Source organism: Diaporthe amygdali (assembly GCF_026229845.1).
Source record: "Diaporthe amygdali strain CAA958 chromosome Unknown NODE_6_length_1560011_cov_65_102424, whole genome shotgun sequence".
Taxonomy (NCBI): domain Eukaryota; kingdom Fungi; phylum Ascomycota; class Sordariomycetes; order Diaporthales; family Diaporthaceae; genus Diaporthe; species Diaporthe amygdali.
The window spans coordinates 428,242-453,826 of record NW_026517026.1 but is presented as its reverse complement, the minus strand read 5'-3'; the positions used below and the strand labels follow the sequence as shown (position 1 = coordinate 453,826).

Genomic DNA, 25,585 nt, shown 5'->3' with positions numbered 1-25,585 from the left:
CTTACCTAGGTACCAACAGATGACAGACCAGCGCCCCGGCCCTTCCCCAGCTTGAGATCTGGTAAGCTGAAATCAGCAAGGACCAGACTTGCCAGATTCGGCGATTGTGGGGTTGATGTGGAGTGCGGAGGCGATCAGCGAACCTCCACATCGTTGAGTGACAACTGCTCACCTCAAAGTTTGACCATTCTCTGAGAACAGACCTATAACTTTTGTCGACTCGTTGGTTGTCTGAACCGAGTCCGTTCCAATCCTGCCCGTTGTGATTTTCTTTTGTTCTCAATTTTTCCTTCTTGTTTAGGGTGGATCTACCACATCGTTCGTTTTATTATTTTACTAGGACTGCCCTACAATATGACACGCGACCGACACGCCCGCCGAGCCACCTTCCCATGCGTGCGTTGCAAAAGAGACAAGCGACGGTGCGACATTTCCCAAGCGACGGACGACGACCCCGATGGACCCCGATGTACTCTTTGCCGCAACAGAAATGAGCATTGTGAAGTTCGATATGGTGATGACAAGCGCAGCAACCGGCAAACGCAAGACTCAAAGGCATTATATCGACGCATAGCAGCCCTGGAGGACGTGATCAAGAATATATCCGACTCCAAATCTGCAAACGAAAGGCCTTGTACAGATCAGTCCAATTCACAACCCGATCCGCAACACGTACTCGAGCCCAGTGCAGATGCCCAGTCTCAGACGCAATCTGCGTTCCTTACTTAAGTAGCCCAGCCAACTCCTCCAGTTCCAACGCCCCCACTGGCAGTCAAACTCCAATGTCCCCGGAGAAGAGAGCCGAGGCTTTTGTATCTGTTACAGATCCTAATGAAATATCTACGTCGAAATTCATTATGGTGAGCCTATATGGACAACGAAAGCAGCGCACTGCAACGCAACTGCATTCTTTGGCATCACAAATGCATAAAGACCTGTGGCAGTGGTATCAAGATTTACCCGCCGAGCTAGTTCTCGCTGATCACGACGAGAACAAGATCTCGGCTCCTGAAGTGTTCATCCTGCAATCGGTTTCCCTTCATCCAGAGATGCCATGCGACCTCTCCTGGTCCAAGGCTGTACCGGCCAGACTGGGGGGTAGGTAAGCGGTTTAAAATTGGGAGGGGAAGTTGGACTTTTTAGATTTTTAAGCGGTTTAAAAATCTCTAAGCAGTTTAAAACCCTTAAGCAGTTTAGAGGTACTTAAATGTTTAAAGGAAGGAGCAGTTAGTAGGGGGTAAGGAGGGTATTTTAGCTGGAAAGTTTTTGGTATTGATTTTGCTTGAGAAGAAATTGAATTATGAGCTGGATTTATATTCTAGAGATCTTTTCTTGATTGCTGTTAGGGCCTTTAAAGCTCTTAGAGTTTTATTTCCTTCCCTTTTTTCCCCTTCCACCTTGCCTTACTAGTTATAAGTTAGTAATATTTTATATAGAAAAAGCAATTTCCTTTTTTTGCTTAGGTGGTAGGTAAGTGTAAACTGCGCTAAACCTGCTTATATAGGGCTAAACCGTTAACTGTGGTTTAAACTGCTTAGAGATTTAAACTGCTCAGAAATCTAAAAAGTCCAACGTCCCCTCCCAATTTTAAACCGTTTACTCGCTATTAAACGGTTCAACTACGGCTTACGAATTCCCCACATCCACGGTACAGGGTCTGCTTGCCTCGTCCTGCCATGGTTCTATGAGGCTAACTACTCTCAAAGTATGCATTTTCATTTTTCACTTATTCTTCTCCATCGGCCATTTTTACAATTTTCTCAGGTACTGCACGACCTCAGCAAAACCAACAACTTGATTTCCACATTGGCAGGTACTTGTGCTATAGTAGCGGCCAATATCACGAAGCTGGCTCTAGATCGGTCAATTAAGTATAAGGCCGGTGATTACCTAGCCATATGGCCAAGCAATCCAGACCATGAGGTCCAACGATTGCCCTCAGCTACGGGCTTTTCGGCGAATCTGTTAAACTACTCATGGAGCCTCGCGATGACGGTACTGTGATCTTTGTCTTGGGTCAGAATAGTCGAGTGCCGTGGTCCCCAGCCGCAGCAAGCTGTGATCGATGCCCTCATTGTAGCCGAAATAAGTCACCTTCTCTTGGGGCGCCATGGTCGTCTGGCTTCGTCAAAGGCCTCTAATAATTAGTTGAAACCTCTGTGTCAATATGAATGCGAGGCCAAATTTACTGTGCTAATAAGAACATCGAAGAACTTCATAGTAGCTATCTGCATACCAAATTTATAAATGCCACTCTGTACCGATTGAAGTGTGTGAGTACCCCGGCCGTGACGTGGCTGGCTTCGTCAGTCGATTTTGAGCCACTCTCTGCATGCAAACTATCGGAGCGATATATAAAGCTTCGGGGCCATTCGATTGGTGACTGGAACGCCGCGGCTTGACATTGGCCACGGAAATTGTCCACAGAACCCTTGAGGCGCCGGAGTCCACCGACCATAAATTCGTAGCTCCTGCACAAGAGTAGTACGACATGCTATTACGCAGCAATTCACTACCCCTCTGAGGTTGATAAAGCACATCCAGGGAAGTCTCCATCAGCTGACGAGGTTGCTGCAGTGAATTGTTCGAGCAACCGCCTCGTGCGACGGCAGACCATCGCCAGTACTGTACCATGGGCCAAAGGAAGACTTTCGCCCCAGAGGCCAGCATCGGACTTGACCCACTCCTGGTTTTCGAGTCCAAGTGGTCGAAATTGATGGAAAGATGGGTCTTCGGAAGAAATGGGTCCAAGATCGAGCTTGTCGAGTATGTATCTTCATCCCCCCCCCCCCGCCCCCGCCCAGAGCCCGCCTTTTCAAGGGCACAAAATTAATTCTTTGAATTCACAGCCCGGAAGACTTCTTCAAAAGTCTTCTGGAGGAGGGTGCTGCTAGAACCTGGCTTCGCGTAATTTTGACGGTGGCCCACCGGTACCAAAAGTGGTGGCAGAACACGTTCAACGCACCCAAGATCTGGCTCCTGACGGGTATCTACTTGATCGAGGACGCCATGGTCCTCCGCACCGTGTCAACGTCATCTTCTAACGGGCTGTCCGCGAACATCCCAGTGCCCGACCCGGCAGGCACCGCGGCGATTCTGGGTTTGCAAGTGCACGGCGCAATCAAGCTAGCTAACGGCACTGATGCAGTCGCTGAGACGCAAATTCTGGGCCGTAAGGTGTGGGCCGCGCAGTGGCAACTGGTCGGATGTGCGTATTGCACGGAGCGGAAGGTGGGATGGGATCCGAAAGGAAATGGCACCACGCTGAAACTTCTTAACAGCTGGAGTTTGGACACGGAGAGGGGTGAGGAGGACGAGATCCAGCTCGCAGGTGTAGGTCTTCCTAGTGACGCATTTGCTGGGCAGGAGGGTGGTGATGTTCAGCCAAACGCTGGCGATCCGAACGAGGACGAGAAACTGTTGAGTGACTTCGACGATGATGTGAATGATTTAATGCAGGATCTGACTGGTTAAAGGCTTTTTAAGTAGGTAGCTAAGTCTTCATGAATATGTGTTTGAAAATGATCGACTGCTAACATCAATCGCCTTTCGCTGCTTTTGATTAATGCGATATGCCCCTTGGCGACTCGTCTTTCAAAAGAAGCTATCGAAATGGCTAGCTAAAATGGCGTTTAGAGACCTGGTTTTGGAAATCAGTATGTCCACTGGTCGCAATGCTGCGACAGATTTCCATTGTTCATCCTCTTCTCCTACCCCGTCCCATGGCTAAGGGCTTGTGAGTTATCTCCTCGTCCCGCCACTTGCGCCTCCGTTCCTGGCAGATCTGTCGAGGCGTCTCGTAGTCTGCATTGGTCTGATTCATTAAAGCATTCGCCTTGGTTTCAGAAAAACTATGCAGGAGAACTCTCATCATCTCGTCCTGCGCCCTTACTCGGTTCTCCAGTGTGAGCTTCCTCTCCCGGGGCTGTGACCCGCCCAATGGACCAGAATAGAACCCAAGCGCTGCTTCATGCAGCGGCGTGTTTCCCTGACTATTTTGAACACTCACATCGGCGCCCCTGCTGAGCAGATGTTGTGCTGCCTCAACATGCGCCAGGTGCTTGGCCGCGAAGTGCAGAGGCGTGTTGCCGTCGTCGTCTGCATCGCCCACGCTCGCACCGTGCTCGAGGAGCAGGTCTATCAGCCTTGCTTCGATGGGCTCGCCGTCCCGAAAGCGGAACCCGAGGCCGTGCAGTGGAGTCTCCCCATTACGGCCACCAAGACCGGCGTCTGCGCCGTGCTCGCACAAGGTCCGTAGGATCGCCACATGCCTATCACCACAGCGCCCGTGTCTCCGCACGGCGTAGTGCAGAGGCGTGTCCCCTCGATCATCTTGCGCGTTCACGGTGCTAGGGGCCGCCGCCATGAGCAGCTCGATGGTAGCGGTGACGTGCGGCACGATCTCATCAGCCTTAAGGCCGTAGAGCTCGTCCGACTCGTTCAGGCCCCAAGCTGCCCAGTGGAGAGGAAGGCGGCCGTGACTATCTGGAACCTTGACCATGTCGACACCTCCTGTGGCTCGCGCATGGTTGAGCAGGACTCGTACACCCGCGGTGTTGAAGTACAGGCTGCCCATGTGAAGCGGACTTACATCCCGAGTGATGGTATCAGGTCCAAATCCCCCATAAAGGCTGCCGTCGAAGAAATCGTATGTCGTCTTGGCATACGCATCGGCTCCTTGGTCGATGAGGCGTTTCACCAGTGCGGAACTTGCTCCGGTGATGGCACGGCTGAGTACCGTTTCCTGCAACCCGTCTCGTGTGATTATCCCGTCTCCGACGCGAGCGTCACGGTCAAGAAGCAGTTGCATGACTTCCTCAGCGTGGACGAGATGGCTCCGCATCGAGCCATGACTATCTTGCTTGCCGGTCATTGACCTTGAAGGGATGAATCCAGGGCCAAAAAAGGCCCCAGCTGCGGCCAGGAGCGCTGTGGAACCTCGGCAATCTCTCGCATGAATATCCCCATACGCAGAACTCCACGGGCCATTAAGCAGGAAGCGAACAGTCTCAATGTGCGAAAACTCGCAGGCCGTCTGCAGCAGCCCGAAGCCCCGTCTGTCAGGTGCAGGCATGTCTGTACCAATCGAAGGCTGGGTAGCATCCCAGTGCTGCAGGAGCGCGCAGAGGACATTCGTACTTCCGTAGAAAACGGCATTCCAGAAAGGGTCATCCATCTGTACGTCGCGAGGACCAAGGGCCGCGTTCGTCTCCAGGTAGCGGGCCAGAACACCAACATCGTCCAGTCGGATGATCTCAAGTAGTAATTCGCCATTTTCGGTCTCGTAGAAAATGGTGCCGTCATCATCGACCATCTTACCAAAGCCATCCATATCTTTGGGGCAGCTAGGCAGTGAGCGAAATTTAATGTATCGCAACGCTGACACAGGGGATGGTTGCATAGCCATCGACAGTCTTGATGATGGAGTCAAGTTGCATAAGGCCAAAGTGGGCGCAGATCCACAAATTACACAAATGAGAGAAATTCGGTTCAGCTTGATATCAAGAATAGTTGAAGGTGGGTAAGTATTGATATAAACATGTCGGTACAAGCCAGTGCGGATCTCGCTTACGGTACTAAACAGCGTCGATTAGCGCATAACGAAGGACGGGTTTTGATTCGTTTAGAACACTGTAGAAGGAAGTGATTGTTCCACCGCAGCAGTTTGGCCTCAGTGCTCTAGCTGCCCAAATTTAGGTTGCAAACATTTAACCGAGAGACAGGCCAACTTTCAAAGCTGCTTTTTTGCTGGCCCCTTTGAGGCCGATTTATTTTCTAGATTTTGGGGAGTCGCTTTGGTACATAGCAGATATCAATTACTTTGCGTTACGAAATCTGAAATCCCTTTCTCCTCCACATACACGCGGAGACAGTCCAGCCTGTACCGTGAAATGTCTACGCAGACAGACATAATACCCAAGCTAGAGAGCTCCACAGGTGCCGCTCAATCCAGTGCTCCACCAGTTAAAGTCATCCAGGCTGATAGCCTGCTTTTGATAATTGATCCTACACGTGTCGTGCTCGCCGACAAGGTACCAAGCGGTGTAAGTATTGATTGCGCTCGCCTATGATGGGCGGGGGGCCGCGGCGCTGCTTCAAGCGGTGGACGATTTTGACAGACAGAAGAGCAACGCACTAAGATAGGTCAAGGGGTATAGTGGACGACGCCAGCTTTTGACATAAAACAGCCCCCTCAAGGTTTCAGTCGCAGAGCTTGAGAGTCTCACAGCTTTAAACACTAAAACGCTTCATACAATACCCACATCAAAACGCAGTCCACAATCCTCGCCCTCAGCCTTACTACCCCATCCATCTTAGCACCATCGCTCGCCGCCAGGCGTCACATTAGCCAGTGCGATGCCCTCGCAAAGCCTAAGCGAAAGTCTCTAGCGGAAAGGAACTTTACAGTACCAGACCTTTCACAACACTGGCCAGCTCAACGGACGCCGGCTCACTGCCCGCGCTCTTATCCTAGCAGGTGCAGTGACTAACCGAGTTCGATCCGCTGTATTCGACCTAGCATCGTGTTGCTATCTGCGTCTGCATCATCCACGCTCACGCCGCGTTCAAGAAATAGGCTGGCCAGGTCAGCATTTCAAATCATTTCGAGAGCAAGCTCGAAATCTGCAAGGGTCCGCCACGTTGTCGATCTTGCCTCTGTTTGTGCTCCGTCGAGTCCAAAGGATGCAGGCTAGATACAAGACCAAGAACGAGAAACAAGACCCGAGCGTATAGACGCGAGAAGTCGAACCTAACCTGCAAAGCTAATGCCCTTCTATAGTCAATTATCTCCATTCCGCCAGCAGTCTCTTCTCGTCGCACTACCACCCCATTCGGTCACCACAGCACTCCGCGCCCTCTTCGGCCAATGCCCAGGAACAAGACCGAGCCTGAGACGAGCCTGAGAATCGGGTTGATCAGTAAGATTTTCAAAGGATTCTCCTCGTTGCAGATCATTCTGGAGAGATTGACACCTCGCAAACAACCATGATCCCTTCGGACCACAGCCTCGAGGCCAGTTGTCGGCCTATTCGGCGACTTGCTGCACTTGGCCTCTGGTTCCGAGAGGGATATAATCATTGCATGGCGTAGTCCATTTCGTAATGGCGGCATCATGGTGCATCTGTGTGAGACATTGAATCCTCGAGCAAAGTCCGACGAGATGAGTCCGAAGAGCTGAAAACCGCAGCAGGTCTGCCTTCGGCGGTTGTTGGTCTCAGGAGGTCCTCAAGTGCCGATCTTGTAAGACATGAATACCTTGGCCGACAGAATCCCACGATGATCTGCCTACTTTTGTGCGAGTTAAAGTACTGCACAAAGCTGAACTCTGGTAGTAGAGCCTTGAGAAGAGAAGTCGACATGTTGATAGGTTGCTAGACATTTTGGTGAAGCTGACGTTTGATCAGCTTACGTACAAGCCAAGAACAGTTGGCATAGCCCCTTCGGATAGTTACAGGTAGTGAGCTCGGATACAGCATCAACAACTTAGTCAACGAACATCAAATTAGAGCAACAATAATGCATTAGCTGAGGGGAGAAAAGAATATAAAAGAGACCACAACAGACACGCAATATCTACTCAAAATCGCATCATCATAATCATCATTCGACTTACGAGCTTCATTCTACCAAGTCATCAAAAATCTTAAGAGAAAACCACAATTCAAATCTATCAAAATGCGTTTCTTCGCCATCTTCTCCATTGCCGTCACTATGATGGGCCTCGCTGCTGCCCGGCCCAACGAGCGTATCACCGGTATGGAATTATTCACCCCTTGATCTTTGATACAATAAATCTGACTACTTGATGTCTAACAGAGGCGCGTGAAGCATCGCCTAAGTACTTGTTCCGCCGCGCCTGTGACTGTGATGGCGTTGTTGCCTGCTGCATCAATGATTGCGGTGGTCGGGAGCAGTGTTGCAACACTACCTGCATGGACAGGTTCCCTGGCTGCGAGGGGGCTTGCTAAATGCACCCATACCTTGTGGCGGTGTGATATACAAGCCAGAATCTTGTCAGGGTTGTTGAGGGCCCGAGAGAGCTCGGCTTTGGAACAGATGAATAGCAAACAAGGAAGTTTATATGAGAATGAAAATTGCGGTCTACTCTCCCGTTACAATGAAGCGAAAACAATGACTTCATCGTGAACATTTCGAAGAGCAAGCTGACATTGAATGCATTCGGAGACTTCATAAACGAGCCTTCCCCAACGCCTCCTATGCAGGCAGAATATAGAATCACCAAAACATAATGGTAACATGACGTTTGACAGCTTCCGCCAACGCAGCAAAATTTCATTTTTGCTTTTACCTTTACCACTGTGTGATAGACATATGCCCAGGGGAAAGAGGTTTGCTTATTTGGGTTTGTTTTCGCTGTTTATAATCACGAAAATGGATCTATAATGACGGCTTCCATAATGTCTCGTCCGGAAATGATAAGAGCCAAGAGGTTTCGGCGCATGAAAACGTGTCGTCCAGTATGTATGAGAATCAATGAAGAATGCGCTTCTACTGAGGCGGAGATTCCGAGAACTCACTGGCATAGTCACACATGTGTCAGGCGTTCTATGCAGCATACATTATTTATTTTCGAGGCCAGCTGATGTTTTTGATTCAGCATCTGGCCCTCCACAATGCTTTCTGCTACGAATCTTGGAGCGCGGCTATCGGATGCCTTGGCGATTTTGCGACCTCCCGGTTCGATAACAGATTGAAATGAGGAGCTCCTTCTGCATTTGATCGCTCCTCATTCGCATGAAGCAGGTTGCATCCATAGGCCCTTCCAATAAGAATAACAAAATATCTTAGACTGGGCTTGCGCGGCTTTTGTCTTAGGAACGCTCTACAAAGGCGTCTTGAGTGCCGATATGCTGATTGACAAGACAAAGGGCTCGGGTATAATATTAAACTCGTACGTCTATGCGCTTGGAGAATGGCATGTAGAGCTTTTAAAGTATTGAACGAGGAACATTCAAAATTGCTGCATGACGTTGGATCTGTGGTGGAGCAAGCACGGCGTGGAGCCGTGCACCCCGCAGAGTGATGCTAGGCGCATAAATTGCCGTATTCGGCAGTAGAGGCGGGAGAGACTTGACTGGTCTCGGCAATACTCGGGGCCAAACTCCCGAGCTCTTCTCAACTCCCTGACCGACTGACTCTTGTTTTGCAGGCAAGCGTGGCCGAATGAAAAGAGTCAAGTACCTATTCTCCATCCTGGGAGGTATTTAACTTCATCAACGATAGCTTTTCTTTCATCGAAATCCAACGGGCAGACTCTAACCATCATGCCTCTGTACAAGCCACCCAACCCCAACACACCTGTGCTTTCGCAGTTCTCTTTGAAAGGGAAAGTCGCTGCTGTCACAGGAGGTGCCAGAGGCATTGGCCTCGAGATCGTAAAGGGTCTAGCTGAAGCCGGCGCCGATGTTGCTCTCATTTATTCGACAAATAAACAAGCTGAGGACACCGCTACTCAAATCGCAAAGGACACGGGGGTAAAGGTTCTGGCCTACCAGAGCGATGTGCGGTCTCGCGCCTCGATAGCCGCAACAGTTGACCAAATCGTGGCCGACTTTGGGCGCTTGGATGTGATGGTTGCTAACTCCGGCGTCTGTGCTGACATTTCAAGTCTCGAGTACACGGAGGAGACGTGGAAAGAAAACAACAGTGTCAACCTCGATGGAGTCATGTGGACTGCGCAAGCCGCTGGGAAGGTTTTCAAACAGCAAGGACGGGGTAACTTGATCATAACAACATCGGTCAGCGCGACCCTCGTCAACATCCCACAGCGACAGGCTGCGTACAATTCTTCCAAGGCGGCGGCTGTGCACCTGGCAAAGAGTCTTGCAGTCGAGTGGGTGGACTTCGCCAGAGTAAACTGCGTGTCTCCGGGCTTTATTGAAACAGACAGTAAGTTACGCAACGCCAAAACCGGGCTTATCAGATTCTTACTCGACCTAGTGCTATACACACAACCAGAAGAACGGTTCAAGAAATGGATGGAAATGATCCCTGGCAAGCGAATGGCTGAGACATCAGAACTCAAAGGCGTGAGTCCCCTCCAAATTGTGTGTAATGAGCCTAGGCTGACGAGAACGTGTTGAAGGTCTATGTTTTCTTGGCCAGCGATGCTTGTTGCTATATGACGGGCGCGGACATCATCGTGGATGGAGGATACACACTGACATAGAGAGAGTTTACATCTAGATCTTAGATTCATTTTAAAATCAGGCTTTTTTCGAGTAATGCAGATAGTTTGACGAGTAAACGCCACTATGTTTCAAGTCTCGTTCTCCAAGTTGTGTCGCTTTTGTTGCCTTGATGCCAATACGAGGACGAGAATAATTTCGGTTTGCAAATTCACGTAACAAAAAACAGAGAACATCCAAAAGAAGCAAACACCATTGAGATATGTAAACAGGAGATACACGCGGAACATGAAATGTGATACTATGGAGGCATATGGAATCCAGCAAGACTTCTAAAGTTGACAAAGTTCAGGCTTGGACTCAGTGATGTCCTTTCTCTGACTAAATTGAGGCTTTACCCTTGTAAACTGACACTGAAGATGTTACGACATGGCTTAAACAATCTCCCGAAGCACCCGCGGATCCCAGAAATTCATTCTACATGATGTGCTTCGCTGTGCGATGCCTTCTTGTTTGCCACATCAATGACACCATCCTCGTGGACAAAGCGTTCCATCTGAGCTTCTTCATGATCAAAGTATTTCTGAGGCCTTTTGCTCGCAACGGCGTCTTTATCGCCAATTACAACTAGTGGTGGGTTGTTGCGGTAGTACTCGTCAAGATCCTCCAGTGTGCGATCGGCTAGGAGCTTCGTGTCAGTCTGGGTTCTCGCCACTACTTGCAATAGGCAAGACGAACCTGTTTCCGGATAGAAGAGATAAATGATAGGCAGAAAGGCAGCATTCAAGACTGTGAAGACAATCCAGAATTTCCAACCTAGGTTTTGAATCCCGATCGGTGTAATTTGAACTATTACGTAGTTCGTGATCCTGATCAAAATTGTCAGTCTGGTCGTGGAGTCCTCTCCGTCACACAACAGATCTTACCAATTCGTGGCAGTTGCTACAGCGGCTCCTTTAGTACGCATGGCGATGGAATTGATTTCAGTAGGGTAAAGCCAGAGGATTCCCAACATGCCCAAGCCAAATGCGATGTAATACAAAAAGAAGAAGACGATGGATCCTTCTGCTGCCTTCCGGTTCCCTCCCGCCTCGCCGAATCTGAGGAGGATGGTGATGACCAGGAATGCAAGACCCTGTCCCGTAGTGGAAATGAGCATCAAGCCCCTGCGACCCCATTTCTCAACAAGAGTAACCGAGACGCAGGAGAAGATCAAGTATGTCACGGAGTTGACTGCTGTCAAGAGCCGAGCTAGCTCGGTTGGTAGCCCCACAGCCGTGATCAAAACTGTGGGCAGGTAATAGGACATGATATTGATTCCTTCGAAACTGTTAGTACCTTGATGTATTTCAAACGAGTCACGTACCTTCAAATTGTTGTATAAACTGGGTGCCGGCTCCCAGAATAAGTCGCCGTAGTGGCTTGGTCGCCTCGGGTTGAGGCCGCAAAAGATCTCGCCATCTGATCTGGTGCTCACGCTCGTAGTTGATGCTAAATCGAATCTCGTCTCTCTGCAGAACGACGAAGGCATCGTCCTCGGGCTTCGCCTCTAGGCAAGCCAGTACTTTGGTTGCCTTGGCCTCGTGTTCATGAGACATCAGCCATCTAGGGGATTCAGGAAGCCAGGGCACGGTTGCAAATAGCGCAATGATGAAGATAAACTGGAACGCGAGGGGAAATCTCCATGCAACAGCGCCACCAGCAAATGACAGGCCATAATTGATCCAGTTGCACAAGGAGAACCCCGCGATGTTCATCATCATCTCGAACATGACCAACTTGCCTCGCCAATGCGCAGGAGCAGTCTCAGTCTGCCAGATCGGAGCAGTGGATGTGTTGATACCGTTGCCAATACTGCCGTGGAGGAAAAGGTTAGCACCTTCGGGTTTACTATTCGCTGAGAAGGTGACTAGAATTTTCATCACTTACCCCAAAACTATGCGGCCAACAAACATTTGCGCCAGACTAAACGACGAGCACATGAGTATGGCTCCTACGCTCATGATCATCGTTCCAACGATTATGGATTTGGTTCGTCCTAGCCGTTCGCCAATCGTGAAGGCCACCACGGCTCCCACGAAACAGCCTATATCGTAGATTGCTGTGACGGTGGAAAGCATCTGAGTCTTCTCAGGGCCGACGAGATCGTGAAGTTCAAGAAAGTTGTCGGTTACAATGACACCGCTGAATGACCTGTTCCGCCCCACCATGGTCAGGACCAAGTAGCGAAATTTGTAAGAGGCTACCTACGCTTGATCGTAGCCGAAGAGGAGCATGTCAACACTGCAGGCAAAGGTGATCCAATACGTCAGCCATTTTCCCGTTAGCCCGAAATACGGTCGCTTTTGTTTCGATACAGTCATGATTGTGGGTTGCAAGGGGTGAATTTCCAAGAGTCGTGTGAATTGCTTTCCGAATGTGTCAGGACGAACTGCTATCATATATCCAAAAACCACTGACTTTTGAAGGCTCTCCTTGAGTTATATACAGATGCTCTCAGGGAATAACATTATGGGGTCATGACTGACAGGGGTGGGACAGCCTACAAATGTGTTCCCCATGGGGTTGCCGTCACATCATAGGAACAAATGCTGGGGTAGACCTTGTCCTACCAATGGTCTAGCTTCCGTTAAGCCAAGCTAACGGTTTTGGGAATATTATGCGACGTCTTCTCACGCGAGATCGAGCAAACCAGCTAGTGAGGGGACAACGAACTTGCTATTCTGTTCGGTTCCCAACCTTTCCTGCCAAATCTAGAATTTTGTGCGACGTTGTTGTTGCCGAGTCTGCAGCATGGTGTCAAAACCAAATAATGCCGCACACAAGAAGCAGACCCATATCCTCGGAGCGAGATCGGGGTCAGAAGCGATCAAGGAAAGGGTGGTAAGTCGTGTAGTTTGTTTCGACTGTGCACGGCATCCGCTGATGGTCATGCAGCCCAGAATGTCGCAAGCGCAAGATCAAATGTGACGAGCAACAGCCCCGGTGCGGTCAATGTCGAAGGGCCAACCGCAATTGCCGACTGCAAGATTCAATATTCAAGCAACATGAACTTTCGACTCGGTTCAATAACTCATTTCAAGGTGATCAAGGAGACCGAGACAACTTGAATGAAGCTGCTGCTATTTCCAAAGCTGTACCAGGCCATGTCCTTAGCACACACCTATCCGGTAAGCGAGAGGCTTCTGTGCGCTCACGGTCTCCGACTCCTGAAGACTAAGGATTGGTTGAAGCAAACGCATCCGTGTTCGACCTAGATAGTTCACAGGTTAATCCCAGAATCAATCAAGCGGAGATATCGGGGGGAAACGACTCCCAAATCGCCAATGAGCAGACAACGCTTGCCGGTACCATCGCGAGGCAACCCTCGCTGTCCGAGGATATTGGGTACTCAGACCAAGTCAACTCGGAGTCAGGCACGGGAAATCATGTCGGAGAGGCTTCCGCAGAGCTCAATGCTTCCGAAATCGACATTCTCAGGAATACCCCAGAGGAATTATTCCTTCTAAGGCATTACTCGGAATGCATAGCTCCATGGTATGGCTTTTTGACGATTTATTGTATGATTATTGGCTGAGGTCCCTGAACAGGATGGACTTGTTGTATCGCTACGAGGTCTTCAGCCGGGAAGTCTTAACTCTAGCCCGAGAACATCCAATACTCCGCTACGCAGCGTGCGCAGTTGCTGCAAAACAACTGGGTCAGATGCGAAGCCCCTTATCAACTATCATTATTGGCAAGACTCAACAGAAGATCGCCGCTAAGCTTCAACATGGCCCGCTTGGCCTGATATGGTACGGAGCGAAATACTACGAAAAGGCGATTCAAACACTGGTCAAATCCATAACATCAGAACATCCTGCCCAGAATTACGCCTCCTCACCGGCGTCGCTGTCCTCGGGTAACCTGATGGTACGAGCAGATGGGGAAGATCCAATTGTGAGACTACTTGGGACATGCATCCTTATCCAATATGAGCAGATCAGCGCAAACAGAGACGCGTGGTCAGGTCACCTGTTTGAATTCTCCAAGCTTCTTGACCTCATCGATGATAGGAGGCTGCTCCACCCAGACCCGATGTTCGAGGCGGTCTATCCGTTCACTAAAGACGTCATGCAGGTCAAAGCTGCATTTTGGAACTTCGTGGTGAATGACCTTGAGGAGTCCTGTCAGTTGAGCAACGGTCCAAGGCAGTATTGCTTGTTGGCTGATCCAATCTGCAGTCGTCTCACACAGAAGAACGCGCATCGATACGGAGAATTTTGCACTATGGCGCAACATGGGCCTTTTGATCGAGGATGACGGGAGCCTAACTACCGACGCCAGCCCAAACAGCCTCGCAAACACAGCCGAGCACGCGAGGGACAAGGCTTTGTCATACACCCTCATCCGTTACTTATGCAAGTTGGTCAATTACCTGGCACCCACATCACACCTCGAGACTATGCTTGTTCAGCCGAGAAAAGCCTTCATAGATCTCGAGGACCACTTTCAGGCTTGGTTCCAGACCATCTCTTCATGTTTCCTCGCTGATGGTACCTTTTTCACGCACCGCCCTGCAAGCGTCGACGTCTCTAATCTCTTTGGTCGAGAACTCTGGTTCAGCAACGACCTCTGCGCCACCACAATGATGTACTATCATATGGCCTGCATGCTGCTTCTTATTCACCGCCCGTCAGAACTACTTCCGGGCGAGTCTTCGGTAGGAGCTCGTGCTTCTTTTGATCTCTTGCGAGCATTTCGTGACGTTGAACACAGGCTGCAGCGCCACGCGTCCGAGGTGGTCTCGATTGCGCGTGGGACACCTTGTGATGCTGTAAGGCTTCGAGCTGTCCAGCCACTGTATATTGCTGGGAGGTGTTGTACTCAAACGGAGGATAGGAGGAGGTTGGTGGAAATGCTCAGGGAGATTCAAGATGATCTGGGCATTGCTACTGGGTACCGGGTCGAAGCTTTGCTTCAGGAGTGGGGGGTTGGGAATGATTTACTGAGCCTTGCATCACCTTGATCACCAGAACTTCAGTTCAGCCATGGCCGTGGATGAACTATTGATGACCGGGAATCTCGGCATATGCACAGAGAATATGTGCCAAGAATAAATATGCTCTGGGCTGTGGAAGCAGCGGGAGAGCTGCGAGTCTTTTCCGCCGTCACTTGCTGTGCTTGGTGCCCAGCTTCTGATTTCATGACGCCCCCTCACAGCTCGTTAGCGGATGAGAGCGATTCTTCATGCCGAAAAGATCATGACTGTGCGTACGAGCGAAGAACATATGATCGATTGTTCCACAAACGTGGCGACAACCGAATGGCGGGGTTCGCAGCACTTGTTCAACGCAGGCCGTCCGTCGTGAAAGTTTCCGTTTCGGGAATTTTAGGCGGCTCGTATACCGAGCGAGGGAGTGGGGATGTCGGTCTTGATACCTGCGATCGACATCACAGCTACGACAAGCCAAGACGCATAAGTGGTCCTTTTTGCAAAAGAACTTTGGGAAGCGCTTAGAACTTTTGCTCAGCAGTTAAAGCAGCATTCTATGCACCAGTGACATAGATGGCTTCGACATAAAGAGGTCGCGCTCACTGGTCATGAGGGGAAAACCAAGTAGATATCAACAGAACACAACGTGGGCACTTTCAGGACCATTTCCAAACATGCAGGTACGCCAAAGATTCGCCAAAATCTCATTATTCCTCTGACTTTTGAACAGAACCCATCTTTCGTCCTCAAGGATGTCAAACAGGTTGTCATCGAAGACAGGCCAAGACCCCAACTCAATGACGGCCACGATGTACTCGTTCACGTCTCACAAACCGGAATTTGCGGCAGTGATGTCCACTAGCAAGTCAACCCAAGTCGTCTCTTCACTCCCACACTAACGTTGCCCTCAGCTGGCAAAGAGGCCGAATCGGCGAGTACGTTGTCACAGGCCCCATGGTTCTAGGCCATGAATCCTCAGGCGTCGTCGTCGAGGTTGGCCAAGATGTCAAGCACCTCAAACCGGGCGACAGGGTCGCCATGGAACCCGGCATTCCGTGCCGTCGGTGCAGCTACTGCCGCAACGGCAATTACTTCATATGCCTCAACATGATCTTTGCCGCAATGCCACCGACCGATGGGACGCTGGCCAAGTACTACATCAACGCCTCGGACTTTTGTTACAAAGTTCCGGATAGTGTGTCGATGGAGGAGGCGGCCATGGTGGAGCCTCTCTCTGTTGCCTGTGCTGTGTGTGAGACGTCTGAGCTGAGACCGCATCAGACCGTGCTTGTGCTGGGCTGTGGTCCGATTGGGGTATTGTGCCAGGCCGTGGCGAAGCTCTGGGGTGCGTCCAGAGTTGTTGGGGTCGATGTCGTCGAGAAAAGGCTTGAAGTTGCGAGGAGCTTTGGGACTGACGCAACATATATCCCCCCGCGCGCTGAAGCAGGCATCGACCCGATAGTCCATGCAGAGGCTGTCGCGGCGAAGATGAACCAGGAATTGGGTCTGGGTGATGGCGCTGATGTCGTGCTCGAGTGTTCCGGCGCCGAGGCGTGTATCCAGCTCGGCGTGTTTGCAGCGAAGAAGGGCGGAACGTTCGTACAGGCTGGTATGGGCAAGGAAGTGGTTGCATTCCCGATCACAGCTGTCTGCACCAAGGCGCTGTCTGTCAAGGGCTCGATCAGATACAAGGCCGGGAGCTACGCGGCTGCTATCGAGCTTCTCTCAGGCGGCAAGGTTGATGTCAAGAGATTAATCACCCACCGGTACAGGTTTGACCAGGCTGAGGAGGCATTTGAATTAGTCAAAGCTGGGCGGTCCGATGTGTTTAAAGTCATTATCGAGGGCGTCCTGGAGTAGGAGTCTGAAAAGGAAGGCTTTCTTGAAGAAAGCAGATGTGATCTAAGAGTTTTCTGGGTTTTGACCAATATGCCAACCTGAATGATGTCTAAATCAGTCTCCAATCAATGGCAGATCACTTATTGAGGCTCAATCTCCGCTGCTAGACAAGCCAGGTCTACAACGACTTCCATCAACCTCAGGTCGACACAATTTCTATGGCTGGGGGTGCTCGAATCCCTCGCTAGTTGGCACCTCTTGGCATGCTCATCGCGCTTGTAGCCATACCAGCCGGTAGCAACTAGAACTGACTCTCATTTTGCCCCCTGCGTCAACTTGAACATCATTGTCTGTTTATTCGTCGAACTCATATAGTATCCAACGTAGCAGAAGTGGTGTCCAACCTGAAATAGAAGTAATTCTGAAAGTGAGCGAGGGCGTCAGTGAGATGTGCTGCCTTTGATGAAGCCCGTCAAGAAGAGTCCGTTACTTTCCGCCCCATAAATTCCTTTTCACTTATGATGCCTTCATCTGATCTTATTTGCCTGATTCTATTTTGCTAGTATTTGAGCACTAGCCCTTAAATCATGAGGCATTTTATAAGTACCTGGCAGCTTTCGTTTCGCTCCTATATCTTCCAAACTTTGCAAAAGGACACACTACCAAGTAACCAGTTCAATTTCAAGACCGGCTGAGAGTGAAGGAGGGCACATGATCCGCCCCCTTGACTAAATTTGGCAGTGCTTCGAGTCGGGGAAGGAGCAGTGGCTCACGGTGTAAACGCCGAGGAAGCCTCAGCCGCTACGCCACCTAAGTGTGGGGCCAATTCATGAGTTTTTTATGTCTTTCGCAGACATTGTGAATTGCGATGAGGCCTTGCAGATTACATACCAATGGGAGGACCAAGATCGATGTGTGGCGCCTTTTGTGTATCTTTTAGACGTTAAGAGGCGAGCTCGAGGATCTACAAGTCTTTACTGACCTAGGTTGCACATTGGCATGCATCGACTCGACGTCAAGCCCCCATCCTTGAACAGGAGCGATTAATGATAATTGAGAGTATTCAGTGACGGAATAGAAGAGATTCGAATATTTGTTTCCGCCTTAGGACTTTTTGGTGTTCCCTTCTGACCCCACATTCTCATCACTCCCACCATCAACTTTTCCTTCACTGCATGCAAGAGTTCGCAACGTACTTTGCGAGCTCCTGACGCTGATTGAACCTGTCCGCGCGATAGAAATTTTCCAGAGTTTCCGACCTGGCTCTTGACTTCGTTGCCTGCCATATAGTGCGGTCTCTTGCGCGGCGTCCTCGTTTTCGCAGAGCGGATCCTTCTCCAGGTCCATCACTTTGACCCTAGCTTTGCTTCGAGACGATTCGTTATTGAGAAGGCAACCACGACAGATATCCCAGTTCGGATCGCGGCTCCGTAAAAATCTGAGTGTCAACCAGTTGAAAATGTTCCAGAAGACGCAGAGGAGGACGATGTTGGACACAGCAACTGAGATGATCAGGGAGCCTGTGTCCTTCTTCCGTGGCACTGAGCAGATGTATTGCATCTCAAATCGTGCGTGGCTACCAACTAAGTCAGTTGAGCCGAGGATCGGGCTTGGGTCCATCGAGGTATTCGCGGCCGCATCCATAATAGTGTTCACAAGATAATCCGTTGAAACTTCAGAGGCAAACGCATTTTGCCTTTGGTCGAAGTTCAGGTCCCACATGACCACTGAATAATAAGACTTCACAAATGCATCTAGGAGCCTGCCTAGGTTTCTGGGCTCGACCTGAGCCAATGGGAATGACTCCTCGTCTTTCGTATTGTTTGATGGAGAGACGAGACTCGCGCTCTGTCCGGGACTCAATATTGTTGCAGAAAAGAAGTCATCTGCGGTGATGTCTCCAGATCCTGTTGTCTTCAGGCCTGTTATGTGGTTAAATCTAATTAGCGAGAGAATTTCAGCGGACTTAGTGTAACGACGCACTTAGAGTGGTTCCAGTATACTCGATGGTGTCGTTCAGGTCTTGAATCTCGTCCATGAGCGCATCAAAACTAGATCGCCTAGTAATTCATATGCATGATTGAAATCAGTCCAGTCCTCAGTTCTGTAGTAGAAAGTTCGGTTTCAAAATACCAAACGATGCAGAGGATACTCACATGAAGTTGTACACAGACCATTGACTCAAACTCGACCGTTGCTCGAAGAGAAACTCGGTCCCACTAAATGACTGTTCGATGGTGATATTGACGGGAATTTCGGTCTCAAATTGGCAGTAAATTGGTCCAGTCTGCTCCGGAATTAACTTTCAGGTGTACTGGAGGACTCCCAAGGATGAGCGGCGTACCTGAATCTGTAGCTTGGCAGAGCTTGCTTGCTGCTGCGATGTGAAAACTACCATTAGGTCCCTCATTTGACAGCCATAAAGTGTATTATTCAGATAACTTGTGATGCCAAGAGTCTTGGAGTTGAGACCTGGATAGACGGCATTGTCGTCTGGGCCCAAGGTAGTGTTCATCATCGTAACAGTATAGCTGCCAGTCTGCTGATTCGATGTGTAGTAAGAATTGCCTATGGAAATACCTGGAGACTGACACGAGGAACGAGCCGTACTGATCCAGGACCATGGGGGGCTGAGATACCAATGGTGCTCTTCCAGTGTCGAATTCGGATTCGTTGTATAAATCACACTCTGTGTGTACCCGTCGGCGGCGATGTTGACGAATGTAAAAAGAGCGACTGCAGCAATGCCGGAGATTGTGATGAGTGGAGTGAACCAGCGAAAAGGGTACGGTCGCTCGATTGTGTACCGAAAGCGTGATAAATGTTGATTTGCCATCATGACTTTTGGTTATATCATGTCCAGATTCGGGTAGGACTGTTGAGCCAAAAAGTATGGGAGGTTTGAAGAGAGTCCGGCGGAAGACAAATGTCTTTAACAGCATGATCAGGCTCTATTGTTATTTTCGCTCTGAAATAGGAAGATTCGTTCTGCTTTGAGAAAGATCAGCAGTCAGATAGGTCTCAAGGGCTGACATGACACCTCAAAAATCAGCCGTGGCGCACATTTGGTAGTTCGCTTTAGTTCTAAAGCGAATGATGCGGTGAGACTATCCCGTTGTCACCCAATTGCTTACGCATAGCGTGCCATTGCAGCGCTCAGATGTTCGGTACTACCCAATTTGCTCCACATGCATCTTTCAGCTTGCTGCTTGATGACTTAGGCAAAGCGTTATTTTATGGGGTGCTCCAAAATTAGATTGCGGGGCCTTCTACCTTGAACAAGTTTAGGCCCTGCCAGTTTTCGAACTACTATGAGGCCGGAGGAGTAGCTGTCGAAGCAGCAGCTCAAGCAGCGCGGGACGATCGACACGGTGGAGGGCGACACGGTGCTGTGGGTGATGCAGGACCTGCGCGAGAGTCGGATGGGCGATGATACACGCGTACCCGGATTCGATCACGTACAGGCACCGAGAACGGGTAGCTAGGTCACCCCTATTAGCACGTAGATTGCTATCATCAAGGAGACGTATATATTGATGAATATACAATCATATAGTGAAATCCTGAAAATCTTTAATGCATTCATAGTCCTTTAATTTTTGACCTTTGCTGGGCTTTCAACTCATTCCTGTCACGTCTCATCTACCGATTACCATTCATCGAACTTGAGCTCCTTGGCGACAGGTTCATACAACGCCCGCTGTTCCTCACTGCCAAATGTCTGCACAAGCCACTCCTGCATTGGCTTTCGAGAGCCCTCCCAGTCTCGTGGCACCCAGCCGGGAAAATCTCCACCCACAGCTTGTTTCCAGAACCACTGCATAGGGTTCACAGGCAAAGCTAAAGTCTCCTCCATACTCGTCCCGTAGCGGGTACGGCTGTAAACAATCGCCGTGTTATAGTCGATGAGAGTAACGCGAGGCATACTGGTACCAGTGATGTCCGCATTAATGTTAGTATCCTTAGGACAGACTAGAAAATTACGCGAGGCGAAATCGTTTTGCTCAACGCCACAGTGCAGTACACGCACGTAGGCGTTCATGGCGTGTGCGAGTACTTCAAGACAATAGTCCTCGGACAGGTGAAACGAGTCTGGGCCGTCATGAATCTGAGCACTGTTTTGGATCCGCAAGCCCGGAGATTTGATCCTTGCAGGTGCTCTATAAGCACAAGGCGTACTGGCCTCATCTGTTGTACACCCATGCTCAAAATAGGTAGGTTGAATGTCCATGACCCGTAGTATGTCGGAGTAACCTTGCTTGCTCTACCGACGCTGGTAAGGCGTTCGTACGCAGCGGCTTCAGCGGCGTAGTCCTTATCCGCCTCAGCCGTGACATCGCGCGGCCGCGAAGCTATGCTGTGGCTGAAGCGATAGTAGAGCGCGTCAAAAATCTTGGCGACAGCCTCGAAAGGCGACTTGCCATCCTTCGCGACGGTGCAGACGACGACCTGGGCGCCAGCCTCGCAGCCGACGCTGATATGCGAGGTAATAGTAAACTGGGCCGTCTCCAACGGGATCTCTGTGTCGGATAGCGCTGTCGTTGCCTCTAGTGGTGGGTGTGACATGACGAGAGCGCTCTGCGTCACGGTCTCCAACTCGGCATTGGACAGCTGCTTCCGCGGCCAAGGGCCGTACATTTCTCCATCGCTAAAAGGGGAAGGGGCCACATGGGATTGGATCTGTGCCTTGAAGCCCGGCATGTAGGGCAGCGAGGGCCTGTAAGGGTCCGCTGGTGGAGACCAGAAATATGGTGGCGCCTTTGGTGGCCGGTTGGGGTCCAGGACTCGGAGCAGCCGCTCCAGGTTGTCATCATCCAAATCCATTGCTCATGAGCTGAATGATGTCGAAATACATAGCAGACGGAACTGCGAGAATATTTGCTGAGGTGAAGTATGCAGTACAGTCAAAATGGAGATTTTTCAGGCAGTGAGAAGCCATAATGGATTGCTGTCGTAGTGGCAGGGCTTCAACAATCGCTACCAGCTACCATCGGACCCCACCCACGTGCAAAGATAGAGAAAGCGAAATGTTCTTCGGAAAACGTCCGAAGCAATGCTCATGACATTGAACGAACACCGATCTCTCGTCTGCCGACTATTTTAGTCCTAGTATCATCAACTCCACTCGGAGACGCAGACCAACATTCGCAGATCATGCACAGTAGCCCCAACAAGTTTTACGATACCAGGTCCGCCTATGGATGCCCTGTCTGCATGTTCTGGAGCCTGACCATTTGAAACGTGGGGGGGGGGGGGGGTTCGTCCCTCTTCAAATTCTAGGCATCCAGAAAACACGCCCTGAACCATCTTTTGGTCTGCACACATTTCTAGAGAGATTTCATTTTCTAATCACATCATTATGGCAGCGCAACCAATCTTGCACCCCTTTACTCCTTCAGGTCGGTCCCAGCCCGCAATCAGACTTGCCCTAGCTAAGTTAAAAACAAACACCAAAAATCGAAGGTCGGTCTTGAGACGACATTACTGATTGATCATCGCTAGCATCTCGTCCGTATCTCGCCTCTAGAAGAAGAGACAGCAGCAGCAGCAGCAGTAGCTCAGATACGGGCGATAAGGATGGACCGAACCTTAGCGATGAAGGAAGCGTCCAAGAATTCCCACTGGAATGGCACGATGACCACTGGGACGAGCTTCTCGACTATGAAAGCCCTTATATCGATGAGTGGTCCGATTGGGCAACTTCGCACGTCCATTGGGCCGAGGAGAGTGTATCAAACGAAAAACTCCACAATAATCCTACCACTCGGCAGTGGCTGCAAAAGCTGGCGAGGCTGAGCCGTAGCGATTTTACAACGCTCAAGCATGCGCCAGGGAGTTTTGTCTCAGTTAAAGTCCCTTTGTTCAGAGATGAGGATACTGGCGACGAATACCAATTACCCCTATATCTCTCAGACAACCTGGTCTATACAGTCTGCCCAAGAGACCCAATACCATTTAATGAACGAGCCAGGCCTCTTGTCCATGTCATGTACCGAGGAAGTATTTCCGAAGAACCCATACAACAAGATGCTGAGCTTCCACGATTTGTAATCCCGCTTGGTCCCCTTGCAGTTCGCACCGAGTTTCGCCACACAAACACTCTCAGCTCCCTTGGGCCGCCCACAGAGCTGACGGATTATCAAGTTGTGCTTGACGCAGAGAGTGAGGCCATGCCGCTCTGGATCCTCTGCTCGCGGAGGACATTGAAGGAACGTCATCAGGCATTTTGCGGACGCAACCGCCAACTTCCCATTTTCAAAGGACTAATGGAATATGGAGAGTACGGGTACGATGCCGCCTGTATACTGAAATCGGTGCACCAGCTGGGGAGTCAAAAGAGCTATGAGGAGACATGCGACCTGGTCCGGAGGACTCGTGCTGTTGTTGATCCGGTGTCGAGGAATGCAAGCTTGGAGAAGATGGAGGAGCTCATTGGAGGCCCAGTTCCAAATAACGTGGGCTAGGCTTTATCAGACGTCATCTCTTGAAGAATTACTCAATTGAATCCTGCCTCCTCGTTCGAGAATGAGGACATGACAAAGCCTCGGTTTGGGAACTTGCCAGTCCGAGAATATGAAATGGCAGGTCTGGTGTGCCTGCTACATACAGTGCTAGCCCCACCGACAGCGGTATCCCTGAGCTGTGCGGCTGTGCCGTTGGCCCACCCGAGCAATCGGAAACGCAAGCTTGGGATGTTGGCTCTTTTCTAGCTCGATGCCCACCTCCGCATGCCCACCAAGCTTGCTCTCCTCTCATTCCCTTCGACGAACGGGCATACCGACTCGTGAAATAGTGCAAGCAGTCCAGCCACGCCATCTGTCGGTCCTCGAACTTGTGGTCAACGCCTTCGTCAATCATCACGGTCAATATGGCAGACATTGTAGAGTACAAGATCTCCGTTCCTACCGCGGCCATCGAGGAGCTGCACCAGAAGTTGGCCCTCTCAAAGTTCCCAGATGATCCCGATGACGATGATTGGGGATGCGGCGCCCCTGTTGCACATGTCAAGCGGATAGCCAAGTACTGGCAGGATGAATTCAAATGGGCTTCATTTGAAGAGCGGTTGAATAATCTTCCGCACTTTGAGGCGGCCATGTCACTTGATGGTTTCGATCCATTCAAACTGCATTTCATCCATCAGAAGTCTGCAAATCCGGACGCAATTCCGCTGCTGTTCGTTCATGGCTGTGTGTACTGAGCCCACCTGAACGTAACCTCGGGTGATCAAGGCAGCAATCTAACATTCAATTTCTGTCTATTAGGGCCAGGCAGTTTCATCGAAGCAACAAAAATTCTCCCATTGCTTACAGCCAAGCTGGAAAACGGCCCAGAATTTCACGTCGTGGTGCCGTCACTTCCCAATTTCGGCTTCTCAAGTCGGATTGCCAAGAAGGGCTTCGGTCTGCGACAGTACACCGACACTTGCCACAAGCTGATGATGAGCCTGGGATACAAGAAATATGCCGCTCAAGGGGGAGACTGGGTAAGTTCCCCATTTGTTTGGCTGAAAGTAAATGCATCCTCTAGAAGCTAAGCTGTACTGTAGGGGATGTTTATAACCACGTCCATTGGAAACCTTTATCCTGAGTCAATGCTGGCATTGCATCTCAACTTCGTCCTGGCTATGCCACCGCCGCTGACCAAATCCCCACTCGGCTTCGTACGATTCCTTACAACGCACATGCTGAACCTATACACGCCTCAGGAACAGTCGGGCCTCAAAGCTGCCAAAGACTATCAGGACAACGGCAGTTACTACCTTCATATTATGAGGACGAGGCCCAAAACCGTCGGAACGATGCTCACAGATAGCCCCGTCGCATTACTGGCCTGGATCTACGAGAAATTGATCGCATGGACGGATGACTATCCGTGGACGGACCAGGAGATTTGTGAGTGGATTAGCTTGTATTGGTTCAGTCGTGCAGGACCTGCGGCCAGTGTGACCATCTACCACGAGATGTTTCAAGGGGATTGGCAAGCCGACACTGGGCGTGCGATACCGAATGCCAAGCTGGTAAGTGAAGGAACAGAACCATGTACATTTTTAAGATTTCTGCTAATGATCTTCGGTTCTAAAGGGATTCTCATACTTCCCCAAAGAAATAGCCGCGACGCCACGTATGTGGAATAGATTTCTGGGCGATGTCGTTTTTGAGGAGGAGCATGAGAAAGGCGGCCATTTTGCAGCCTGGGAGCAACCAGAGGCTCTGGTGCGTGATCTTCGAAAGATGTTCCGTTCTGACGGACCAGCATACCGTGTAATGCATCAGAAATAAGTTTTCGTGTTGTCATGCCCCCTTGGAATATAAGAGTTCCGTTGTGTAGGGTTAAAAAGCCGATTTAGGGGCGGCTGAGTCACTGGAGTGAGTCAATGGTTTTGTTCGGCCAATCAAGACGAACCTACCTCTTAGCTCAGTCCTCTTACAAGCATATCAAGCTTCATAAATATTTTAGAACATGTATAACATTCTCTATATGATACGTATCTACGATGGTGTACTCACAAACAATTCTTGACGTTCTTGTTGAGGGTTCTGCGGCAAAGCTGACTGTCGTTGGGATTTTCCTGGAGGACAACTTCTATCAAAACCCTGGACTATTACCTGTATGTCTCGGA

The 25,585-nt window shown here is 50.2% G+C and overlaps 10 protein-coding genes across 10 annotated transcripts; 5 read left to right on the top strand and 5 right to left on the bottom strand.

Annotated features, from left to right (window-relative positions):
* Window positions 1-2,632: 2,632 nt before the first annotated feature.
* Window positions 2,633-3,474, top strand: J7T55_000892 (uncharacterized protein; the record flags this gene model as incomplete). Its single annotated transcript, XM_053140154.1, has 2 exons — window positions 2,633-2,766; window positions 2,850-3,474. The coding sequence occupies 2 exons, from the start codon at window positions 2,633-2,635 to the stop codon at window positions 3,472-3,474; spliced, it is 759 nt and encodes a 252-aa protein (XP_052996542.1).
* A 223-nt stretch (window positions 3,475-3,697) lies between these two features.
* J7T55_000891 (uncharacterized protein) lies at window positions 3,698-5,332 on the bottom strand (the record flags this gene model as incomplete). The annotated part of the gene is made up of 1 exon (XM_053140153.1): window positions 3,698-5,332. The coding sequence occupies one exon, from the start codon at window positions 5,330-5,332 to the stop codon at window positions 3,698-3,700; it is 1,635 nt and encodes a 544-aa protein (XP_052996541.1).
* A 1,505-nt stretch (window positions 5,333-6,837) lies between these two features.
* On the bottom strand, window positions 6,838-7,361 carry J7T55_000890 (uncharacterized protein; the record flags this gene model as incomplete). The annotated part of the gene is made up of 2 exons (XM_053140152.1): window positions 6,838-7,198; window positions 7,312-7,361. 2 exons carry the CDS (start codon window positions 7,359-7,361, stop codon window positions 6,838-6,840), a joined length of 411 nt encoding a protein of 136 aa, XP_052996540.1.
* Window positions 7,362-7,677: 316 nt separating this feature from the next.
* On the top strand, window positions 7,678-7,970 carry J7T55_000889 (uncharacterized protein; the record flags this gene model as incomplete). Its single annotated transcript, XM_053140151.1, has 2 exons — window positions 7,678-7,756; window positions 7,819-7,970. The coding sequence occupies 2 exons, from the start codon at window positions 7,678-7,680 to the stop codon at window positions 7,968-7,970; spliced, it is 231 nt and encodes a 76-aa protein (XP_052996539.1).
* Window positions 7,971-9,287: 1,317 nt separating this feature from the next.
* Window positions 9,288-10,192, top strand: J7T55_000888 (NADP-dependent mannitol dehydrogenase; the record flags this gene model as incomplete). The annotated part of the gene is made up of 3 exons (XM_053140149.1): window positions 9,288-9,912; window positions 9,964-10,052; window positions 10,109-10,192. The coding sequence occupies 3 exons, from the start codon at window positions 9,288-9,290 to the stop codon at window positions 10,190-10,192; spliced, it is 798 nt and encodes a 265-aa protein (XP_052996538.1).
* A 431-nt stretch (window positions 10,193-10,623) lies between these two features.
* J7T55_000887 (Sugar transporter STL1) lies at window positions 10,624-12,514 on the bottom strand (the record flags this gene model as incomplete). Its single annotated transcript, XM_053140148.1, has 6 exons — window positions 10,624-10,832; window positions 10,890-11,020; window positions 11,078-11,384; window positions 11,518-12,005; window positions 12,081-12,344; window positions 12,402-12,514. The coding sequence occupies 6 exons, from the start codon at window positions 12,512-12,514 to the stop codon at window positions 10,624-10,626; spliced, it is 1,512 nt and encodes a 503-aa protein (XP_052996537.1).
* A 449-nt stretch (window positions 12,515-12,963) lies between these two features.
* On the top strand, window positions 12,964-16,986 carry J7T55_000886 (Transcription activator AMTR1; the record flags this gene model as incomplete). The annotated part of the gene is made up of 9 exons (XM_053140147.1): window positions 12,964-13,034; window positions 13,089-13,321; window positions 13,442-13,688; window positions 13,742-14,319; window positions 14,375-14,967; window positions 15,362-15,400; window positions 15,787-15,806; window positions 15,857-15,979; window positions 16,038-16,986. The coding sequence occupies 9 exons, from the start codon at window positions 12,964-12,966 to the stop codon at window positions 16,984-16,986; spliced, it is 2,853 nt and encodes a 950-aa protein (XP_052996536.1).
* Window positions 16,987-18,069: 1,083 nt separating this feature from the next.
* On the bottom strand, window positions 18,070-19,483 carry J7T55_000885 (uncharacterized protein; the record flags this gene model as incomplete). Its single annotated transcript, XM_053140146.1, has 4 exons — window positions 18,070-18,887; window positions 18,949-19,025; window positions 19,122-19,252; window positions 19,310-19,483. The coding sequence occupies 4 exons, from the start codon at window positions 19,481-19,483 to the stop codon at window positions 18,070-18,072; spliced, it is 1,200 nt and encodes a 399-aa protein (XP_052996535.1).
* Window positions 19,484-20,614: 1,131 nt separating this feature from the next.
* On the bottom strand, window positions 20,615-21,789 carry J7T55_000884 (uncharacterized protein; the record flags this gene model as incomplete). Its single annotated transcript, XM_053140145.1, has 2 exons — window positions 20,615-21,073; window positions 21,145-21,789. 2 exons carry the CDS (start codon window positions 21,787-21,789, stop codon window positions 20,615-20,617), a joined length of 1,104 nt encoding a protein of 367 aa, XP_052996534.1.
* Window positions 21,790-22,324: 535 nt separating this feature from the next.
* J7T55_000883 (uncharacterized protein) lies at window positions 22,325-25,244 on the top strand (the record flags this gene model as incomplete). The annotated part of the gene is made up of 6 exons (XM_053140144.1): window positions 22,325-22,364; window positions 22,468-23,408; window positions 23,759-24,152; window positions 24,276-24,448; window positions 24,512-24,982; window positions 25,047-25,244. 6 exons carry the CDS (start codon window positions 22,325-22,327, stop codon window positions 25,242-25,244), a joined length of 2,217 nt encoding a protein of 738 aa, XP_052996533.1.
* Between the last annotated feature and the right edge of the window lie 341 nt (window positions 25,245-25,585).